Below are 10,419 nucleotides of genomic sequence, written 5' to 3'. Positions count from 1 at the left end.
ATCAGGGTCAAACACTGTCTGTAGCTGGTCTTCTCTTGGAAGAGCCCGGCTTCTCACATGGACAACTGTATGTTGGCTGCTCAAGAGTGGGCAGCAACAAAAAACCTATTTGTATATGCTCCACAAGGGAAAACAAGGAACATAGTTTACAATGAGGTGTTATAATCACAACAGCAAGAAAGTATGTACATGATCACCTTCTTTTACGAAACTTCATTGACTTTCATATATTTATATTGATATACATATATATACGTGTGTTTGGGTGCGTGTGTGTATATATATCTCTATATATAAAGATGATGCGTAGTCTAGACGGCGTTTGTAGATTTCATTATTCTCTTTAACCCGGGCAACGCCGGGTATTTCTGCTAGTGCTATATAAATATGAACATTTTTTTTGTTTTTCTTTCTTTCTTTTTGCAGAAAAATGTCCTTGAATATTTCGATTTAGGAAAAAGGAAAGATTTTCTGCGTGAGTGGAATACAAATATTCCTCAAGATATTCGCAGTACTGACATGGTTGCTAAGAAACTGGAGTTTACACTATGGATTCATTTTGCTGTTTATCCAATGCGTCACAAATTACCAACAAAAGTATGAAGTACTCCTGAAATCTGTATCATCATCAACATCATCATCATCATCATCATCATCATCATCATCATCAGTCCACTTTTCCAAGCTTTGGTTTCTTACAAACAACAAAAATTTCTGCCAGGATCAGATAGTGAACAGACACAGAACAACCGTTGGCCTGCTGTGTCCCCAAACCATGTACCAAGAGTGATAAAAAATCAAACATCCAGTCAAGTGCTTGATTCTTTGTTTGTTATTTTTTTGATCTCCATTTATTGAATGGTTAAATTTTCCATGACAGAAACTGATGTAACTGGCAAGTGAAGTGTGGTGCTTGGGTCTTAAATGTTTGTAATTCTCTGATAATGTCAGGATAATGTCCCAGCTGTAATGCTCAGATAATGTTAGGATTGAAACCATCAACTTTTTGACTGGTTGTTCAGTACCTTAACCCTTTTACAACTATATTTCTGTGGAAAAGTGATTTTTTTTTTTTTTCAAATAATTTTGAAAATAATGAAGAATGTATTAAGCAAGCATTTGAAACGTAAAACCTTCCATCAAAATTTCATGTTAATTTAATTTAGATCTCTTTAAAACAATTTTATATTATAGAACCAAGGGTGGTCCTGGGTGGGTTGGTATCTAGAAGGGTTGAATCAACCTTCCTTTCTCTCACTAATGACCAAAGTATTAAATAATGAGGTTCTAGATACACTGTCTGAAAGCAAAAGACAGGATGGTCACCATTAGAATGTCTTTGATGATAGATTAGGGCTGACCTTGATCTAAATAACAACAACAACAAAATAGTAAACATACTCTCCTATATAATATCCATATTCAAGAAACTGATTTTACATTATTCCATATTGTCTTCTGTTTTAGGATAGTGAACAAGCAATGGCTACTTTCAAGAACTTTCTAGAAACCCAAGGGGCTGAGCTGAGCCAGACACCAGCGTTCCTTCCATATTATGCCTTACCTTTTGTTCAGAACCCAACAAGTCATCCTTCCTATAAGGAACTATTCAAGGTAAGGTGATTTACCTGCTCTGATTAAATGTGTACAGTACTCAGGTGAGTTATTTTTCTCATGTGGTTAAGGTATTCGGCTGAGAATTGTACAATCATGAGTTCAATTCCTAGCGGTGCTTGTGTCCTTCAGCAAAACACTTTATTCTACATTGCTCCAGTCTTCTAAGCTGGCTAAAAGGAGTTGTACCTATAATCCAAAGGGCCAGCCTCGTTACATTCTGTGTCACGTTGGATCTCCCTGAAAACTACATTAAGGGTACATGTGTCTGTGGAGCGTTCAACCACTTGCATGTTAATTTTTCAAACGAGCTGTTCCATTGATTGGATCAACTGGAATCCTTGTTGCCATAACCGATGGAATGCCAGTCTTTTTCTTTTACTTTTATTTTTCTCATATAGATAATACCTTTCAGGCTATTAAATCTCAAGCGTGGCTGTGTCATTAAGAAGCTTGTTTTGCAACCACATATTTTGGGTTCAGTCCCACTATGTAGCACCTTGAGCAAGTGCCTTCTACAATCCTGGGTTGACCAATACCTTGTGAGTGAATTTGGTTGACAGAAACTGTATAGAAGCTTATTGTGTGTGCGTGTTTGAGTGTATGTGTGTGTTTCTTTGTGTTTATACCCCCACTGCTTCATAACCAGTGATGGTTTGTTTCTGTCCATGTAGCTTGGTTCAGAGAATAAGCATCAGACTTAAAACAGGACTGATTTCAGTTTGTTTGACTAAACCCGTCAAAGTGGTTCTCCGGCATGGGTAAGAGTCAAGATACATTTTTGGTTATTAATCTCATCTATATAATCCAGATTAACAGACATTGCTGTTTGGTTTAAAAGGTTTGTTTTACATTATGTAGTTTCAGGTTCCGTCCCTCTTTGGGTATCACTTTGGATACCCAAGGTACCATGTAGTGGGACTGAACCTGAAACAGTGTGGTCACAAAGTGAACTTCTTAACCACACAGCCATACTTATGCCTATTTGATAACTGATTTTCTGGATTGGGTTGATGACCTGGTGCTAAATATCAACAAGGACTGCATAGGATGAAGTTTGCTTCCCAGTCACATGGTTCCAGGTTGGAGTCCGACTGTGTGGCACCTTGAGCAAATGTCTTCTACTATAGTTCTGGGCTGATCAAAGTTTTGTGAGTGGATTCAGTAGACAGAAACTCAAAGAAGCCTGTTGTGTGTGTGTGTATATATATATATATATATATATATATATATATATATATACACATACACACACAATATTCTGGTTGGACACAAATTTATAATAGTGCTAAAGTGGAATTTCGAAATAAGTGTATCACTGTAAATCTGAGGGTACACCATTGAATAGTGAGGGGGAAATGCTGTCCAGTGTACCCCCTAAATAATGGGCATGCACCACTATTCAAATGAATTCTTGCTTAGTATTCTTGTATTCAAAAAATGTTTTTATTTCTCTTCTTCCACAGCCATCCTGGGTAGAGGATCTGCGTAACCGTTTCCAACAATTTTGGCTGCTCTCTACAAAAGCTGATCAACCCCAGTTGTTTCAACTTTATGTATCTTTTTCTCGATGTCAAATATTTTCTTCTCTACTTTTATTTGTTGGGAGTCATAAAAAATTTTGCTTGTGTACATCTAGATGTCTCTATTTTAATAATGGCTTCAAATGTTGGCATAAGACTAGCAGTTTTGGTAGGAATGTATAAGTCGATTATATCAACCCCAGTGCTTAACTGGTACTTGATCCTGAAAGGATGAAAGGCAAAGTCAACCTCAACAGCATTTGAACTCAGAATGTAAAGCCTGACAAAATGCTACAAACCATTTTGCCCCATGAGTTAACAATTCTGTTAGCTTTCCACTTTTGTCTCTACTTTAATAACAACAGCACTTTGAATTTTTTTCGATAAGTATAGTGTCTCTTGAATATTTCTTATATGAAATTTACATGAGGCTATCATGTTTATAAGATTTATTAGGCAATATAGATTTACTTGTTATCTTCTTTATAAAATTTAGTTGAGAACATCTACTTAATTGTGGATTTTCCCTTTCTTGTTCAGTCTCACTGCATAGCACTTTGTGTTAATGTCTTCTTCTCTAACCTTGATTTAACTGAACAAAGGCTGTACTGAATCTCATCTAATATATATATATATATATATATATGATAGCCTGGTTGGTCATGTAATCACATGATATATTGAAGTATTTATTGTGTAAGTTACATCCCTTTATACCAACGAGTACTTATCCATTCAATGAACCGAAAGTGATAAAATGAGTACTAGATAAAATATCTAGGTGGATATATAATTAACTAAAAGCTTTGAAGGTGGTACCTTAGTATGGCTACATTCAAAAGACTAAAAGTTTTTTCAGTTCTTTTATTTGTTTAGTGACCACAGCCAGATCCATGCAAGATCACTTCCCTCAGTAAAGGAAAAGGAAAATATCTGCTCCATAAAATACTGTTGTGTATATATAACTTCTATTATTTAGTTTCCTTATTATTCACACCTTAACTATGTTTAGAGAGGATCACCTGCTCAAACTGAAGGTATGTAGTAATAACTATTTCTCACATTGGCCAAAATGATACATGTTTATTATTGATTGAATTGACCCTAGTATATTACAGCTATCAATCTTATTTACTTCTTCAAGGGTTGCTAAAATACATACCTGTATATGACAAAATAAACCCCTGTATATGACTGCTATTTTATTTTACCAAGTACCTGTTTATTTATTATTGTTGTTCATTTCTAAGTCAGCCCAGTTCAAGCTTATGACCAAAAGTGTGTGAGTTGTGGTTGTGTTACAGGTGTTTATTCCCAGATCAACCATATTCAAGCAGTTTTATGATCACAGATACTTGAACCATGATCAACTCTGTTTATGCAGACCTATCATCATAGATGTTTAAGCTGTGACTATGTTGCTGATATTTCCTCTCAGGACCACTGGAAAAACATTCCAGCCATTCTGATGATGCTTAGTCCATTGGGTCAGGGCTCCACAACCTTTTTTCACTTGCAGTACACTTATTTTTATCACACCTGAACTAAAAATACAACTAAAATTATAGGGAAAAATTTATATTCAGTTTACACTGTGGCATGCCTAGCATTGTTTCATGGCACACCAGTGTGCCACGATATACTGCCTGAGCAGACCTATGGTTATATTGCTAATATTTACTTGGGTCAAATCTGTTGAAGCAGACTTATGATTACAGATGTACAAGCCATGGCCATCATTCTGTCTGTGTAGGACTACAACAGTGAGCAAAGCTGAATGTCCTTCAGTAAATAATTTCATCTCTCACAAATCTATATTTGAAGTATGGTGTATCAACTTTGTGTGGTAGGGAAATACCTTCTAGTGTATGTGTGTGTGTGTGTGTGTGTGGTGCCTTGTCCAGAGAGTTACTTTTGTTGTGCATGGAAGGAAAGTACCCAATATTCTGTACAGTACACAAATGTCCTGTAATGTATAGCATAGAAGTACCCTATATTGTGTGTAGTAAGGAAGATACCTTATATTTTGCGAAGCAGGTACAGTTCCTTGTGCTGTAATAAGGAAAGTATAAATTGCAGGAAATAAACAAGTCCTACATACAAAAATAGTTATTGATAAACCTAATGTAAATTATGTTTGAAAGATTGAAGTTGAGATTGATAAATAAACCAGGTAAGAGTTATTGATAACTTGAGATAAACTCCTGTCCATTTTTCAGAACTTCGTGAACAATTACATGAAGCTAGAGAAAAATTAAATCTCAGTAACACAGAATTGCATAGATATATGAAGAGCAATGCCAAACTTCAGGTACATTCTTTTATTCATTCATTCATTCTACACTTTCAGTATTTTATTCTTTTATTGGTTTTGGTCATTGATTGAACTGTGGCCATACTATGGCACTGCCCCCCACCCCACCCCCAAGAGATTTGTGTCAACTATATTAGCTACAGAACTTTGTGAGGTACTTACCTCAGCAACCTAGATTGGGTGAAAGACAAAACTGAGATGATGGATATAAAAGGTTGATGGCATTTTTTATTTGATACTCTCATTAATTCTACAATACTCCAGACAACACACACACACACACACACACACACACGTAATCATCATCATCATTTAATGTCACTTTTCCATGCTTGCATGGCTTAGAGGAATTTGGTGAGGCAGATTTTCTATGGCCAGATGCCCTTCCTGTCACCAAATCCCACCTGTTTCCAAGTAAGGTAATATTTCATGTAAGACTGGAGATGAACAACATGCTCATTTACAACCATCACATGATGTCAAGACAAGTGTATGTGTGCATACACACACACACACACACACACAAGATGGGCTTTTTTTAGTTTCCATCTCCTAAATCCATTCATAAGGCTTTGGTCAGCTCAAGGCTATAGTAGAAGACACTTGCATAAGGTGTCAGGGTGCCATGCAGTGGGATTGAACCCAAACTTCTTAATCATACAACTATTCCAATACGGCATCAATATTTACAGAGTTAACTAATATTCAGACTGAATGCTAGCAAGATAGTTATCTGGTAAGGAAAACTTTAATCCTTCCTTCCTACTTGGATCATCAAATCCCCAGTATCCCCTCACCATCCACATGTCTCATACAGATGTCAACTCTATGGATATTGATTCTGAACAGCAAATGTATTGATTTAAAACCAATTTCAGATTCTGCAAAAGTCACAGGTACTGCAGCATCCTGTTTGATCTAGGAATACTAAATACCACACTATTTTCTGAAAGAGTAAGAAATATTTCATCAGAGGTGTCCTAAAATTAATTAGCGAATAAGCAATCAGGTAATCAATCAAGCAATCCTTCTAAAAATTAATCAACCAATGTTTGATTCAGTTTGTTAATAAATTAATTTAGTTATTCATTAACTTCATCATTTTAATGTCCACTTTTCCATACTTGCATGGATTAATGGAATTTATTAAGACAGGTTTTCTACAGCTGAATGCCCTCCCTGTTTCCAAGCAAGGGTATATTTCCCCATAGTAATACATGTTTTCATAGAATATTGGAAATGAACAACACTGCTTGTATGGAAGTGAGTTTCATTTACAACTATCATGTGATGCCATTCAATAAAATATATAAATTGATGAATGAATCAATCAATATATCCATCAATTAACCAAAAATGATTACTCAATCAATTTAGCTATACATCACTCAATCTATTTAACTAATGGTCAGTCAATGATATATTGCTCAGTCAACTTATTTAATGATCAATCACTCCATCAGTCACATATCAGTCAATCCTTTTATCTCTTAGGTTTCACTGTTTATCTTTCAGTTTGTCTGTTTTTCTTTTCATCTGCCTGTCTGTCTGTTTTTCTGTTTGTCTATCTGTCTGTCTGTCTATATATCAGCAAATTAACCAATCTGCCAATTAATAATTCCCAAAGACTTGTCCATAAGGGGGTTGGAAGTTATAGTAGGTTATACCAGTCCCATTACATAACTGAGACTTCATTCAATAAGTATTTTATAATTTCAGGGAGACTACCATGACCTCATTGGAATTTCAGCTGATTTGGTTGATGCTCTAGAAGAAACTGCATTAGGAAATACTGTAAGTTTGTAAATCTAGAAAACAAAACATTGCATACTCTGTTATATTATACTTTATGTAGTGTGTGGGGGGGGGGGGCTAGATTTAGACCTAATGAAGCTATTGGTCCAATAGGTTGTAGGGGGTCCCCTACAATTTTGTTAATTCATTACATTCATTACTCTCTTGTCAATTTGAGTGTCTCCATACAGGCTCTGTTATTGACTCTAGTGACTCCATATTGGCTCTCGTTGACTCAAGTGTCTCCATACATGCTCCTTTGTTGACTCAAGTGACTTCATACAGACTCTTTTGTTGACTCAAGTGATCATAAAGACTCCCTCACGAGATAAGGTTTCTACATAGCAACTCTCAGTATTAAGAATTGTTGCTTTTGGTTTTCATTTTCTTCAGGTCAGTCCAGAAATGCTCCAACAAATCTGCAAACGCCTATTTACACATGCCAAGCAACCATCCATTGACTTCAATCGGCCTGGAACTGCTGGAAAAGCTCTTCGGACATCTATTATTGAGTAAGGTTGATTATGTTATTGTGTACTGATTGAATTGCCATTAATTTCATTGTATCTATGACAGTCTAATTAATTGTCGTTAATAAACAAAGGGGCTACTGGATGGCTTGACTGGGTGGCTCAATAACCCCACACTTAATTGACTGGAATAAAAGGTTATAATGATAATGGGGATGATGATAGTTACTAGCAGTAGCTGTGGAAATTCCATGGTTATTTTGAAAATTGTATATTTTTCTGAAACATTTGACTCTTGAGATGTAAAAATCCATGTTGGCATTATTGAAGCTTGTTGATCTTTAGAAATTTTCTAACATAAACATAAAAGCCAGAAATTTGTGAGAAGTTAGTCAATTAAATCAGCTCTAGTATTTGATTAGTATCTTATTTTATTGATCCCCAAAAGATAATACAATCTTGACTCCTTTCAAAAGACACCCCACTTTTTTTTACTACTACTTTTAGCTAAATAGATTCCTTTTTCCTAAGCAACAACTTTCTGCATTTTATATTTTGCTTTTGATAAGCCAAAAGAAAAAATTAAAATAGTTGTTTTAATATGGATAATAAAATAAAGTCCTTCATGCCTTCTATAAGCCAAATAAACTCCTCTTCTCCTTCCATCAGCCCTGCATCTTTGTTGCTTCCATTAACCATATCATCATTATTTAACATCACTTTTCCATGTTGGCATGGGTCAGACAGAATTTGTTGAGGCACATTTTCTATGACTGGTTTCCCTTTGTGTCACCTTCACCTGTTTCTAAAGAAGGTAATATTTTCCCTTGGTGACTAGAAACAGACAAATTCATTTGTATGAGGCTAATATTAATTTACAACCATTAAATGATGTCTAAACAAAGGCATACACCCCTCCACACACACACATACACACACAAATGTATATACAGGATAGGCTTCTTTCAGCTTCCATCTACCAAATCCATTTGGTCAACTTGGTGTCATAGTAGAAAACACTTGCCCAATGTGCCATGCTGTGGGACTGAACTGAAGACCTCGTGGTTGGGAAGCATGTATCAAGTTTTTTTCTTTTCTGAATATAGAGAACAGTGTTTTGTCATAAGTTTATATTAAAGAAAATTTTTAATGATCTCTGTCATTGCAGTGTTCCAAGTAAGATAAAAGGGGACACGCCTTTAGATTTCCCCAAAGTGAAATCCGATCTCTTGTCAGCTAACAATCACCGCAAATCATTGCTACTGCAAGCCTTACGATGGGTGAGTAAAAGCTTGGTGCAGCATTTTACTATTTTCACTGGATCTTTTCAACTTCTTTGTACTTTTCTAAAGAAAAAATATTGTTTGATGGTTCTCTTATGCTCAATAATTATTTTACAGTTTTCATCTTTTTGTATATCTAGGACTTTCTGCAGCGATGTATAGCAATGTTTCTCATACCTCTGTACCCTCCTAGCCGTTCAACATTTAAAAAAGATCATATGTTTTAACAGTATTATTAGGAATTGTATTAAAAACTTCTTAAAATATTTTGTGTATTGTAGATATATATATATGCTGCTATTACTTGGAAACAGGTAAGGGTTAGTGATTAGAAACACACCTGACTAAAGGAAAAACAAAAAAATGGCATGTTTAGTTTGTGAACGAATGAATATTTTTTTTTAAATCCTTCGGCCCAGTTGTTTCTAATTTCTTCCTGCAACAGGCAATGTTAACCGTTCTGCCACAATTAAAAGAGAGAAATTCTTGTAATCCATGGGATCTATTTCTGTTTGCAGCGATTGACCCGTACAAACACACAGCAAAGAACAATAAACATCACAAGTTATGTACATTCTGACTTGCTAGGCTGTGCTGCTGCATCTGGTCCTTATAAAGTGAGTCTAGAATTTTGAAATTTCATCTTTGATGCATTTGGCAACTCCCTGTATTGAGTACTCTCTTTTTCCCTCCTTGTTTATTCTAAACTCTGTACACTTACATACTCTGTACAACTCTGTACTCATACATACTCCTGCACATATACATACATACACACATACACATATACTCACTAGCTTGGTTAACTATTCTTTGTTCAATATTTTGTTTTAGGATATTATACCAAAGATCTTAAATTCTGAAGTAGCTGATTTGACTGGCGCAATGTCTCGTCTCATAAATACCATTTCTTCAGTGAGTGTTGGTGAGTATTTACACATACTGTTGTGTGAATTGGTGAGGATTTTCCTATATTTCAGTGAGTGTTGGTGAATGTGCCATGGTAATTTGTCCTGAGTATGACTTTATACAAGTGAGGTTCCTAGGTTGGGAGTTCCAGGGATTAGAGGAGCATTGAAGCAATTCTTAGCCAGCATTTAGTTTAATCTGTCAAATGTAATGCTTATTTACTCTTTTACTCTTTTACTTGTTTCAGTCATTTCACTGTGGCCATGCTGGAGCACCGCCTTTAGTCGAACAAATCGACCCCAGGACTTATTCTTTGTAAGCGTAGTACTTATTCTATCGGTCTCTTTTGCCGAACCGCTAAGTTATGGGGACGTAAACACACTAGCATCGGTTGTCAAGCGATGTTGGGGGGACAAACACAGACACACAAACATATACACACACATACATATACATATACACACACATACATACACACACACACACACACACACACACACAGACACATATAT

General features: G+C 35.7%; 1 protein-coding gene across 1 annotated transcript in view; it reads left to right on the top strand.

Moving 5' to 3' along the window:
- Window positions 1–10,419, top strand: part of LOC106870417 (lisH domain-containing protein ARMC9) — a 29,293-nt gene that overhangs the window by 9,249 nt on the left and 9,625 nt on the right. Inside the window, exons 4-13 of the mRNA XM_014916483.2 lie at window positions 427–597; window positions 1,468–1,614; window positions 3,081–3,170; window positions 4,150–4,174; window positions 5,357–5,448; window positions 7,171–7,245; window positions 7,639–7,757; window positions 8,884–8,995; window positions 9,517–9,615; window positions 9,833–9,923. Coding sequence (XP_014771969.2) covers window positions 427–597; window positions 1,468–1,614; window positions 3,081–3,170; window positions 4,150–4,174; window positions 5,357–5,448; window positions 7,171–7,245; window positions 7,639–7,757; window positions 8,884–8,995; window positions 9,517–9,615; window positions 9,833–9,923 — 1,021 coding nt within the window. The remainder of the gene's footprint in view (window positions 1–426; window positions 598–1,467; window positions 1,615–3,080; window positions 3,171–4,149; window positions 4,175–5,356; window positions 5,449–7,170; window positions 7,246–7,638; window positions 7,758–8,883; window positions 8,996–9,516; window positions 9,616–9,832; window positions 9,924–10,419) is intronic.

Source organism: Octopus bimaculoides, chromosome 12 (genome assembly GCF_001194135.2).
Source record: "Octopus bimaculoides isolate UCB-OBI-ISO-001 chromosome 12, ASM119413v2, whole genome shotgun sequence".
Lineage (NCBI taxonomy): Eukaryota > Metazoa > Mollusca > Cephalopoda > Octopoda > Octopodidae > Octopus > Octopus bimaculoides.
The sequence above is the reverse complement of the archived record's forward strand: the minus strand, read 5'-3'. Positions and strand labels throughout refer to the sequence as shown.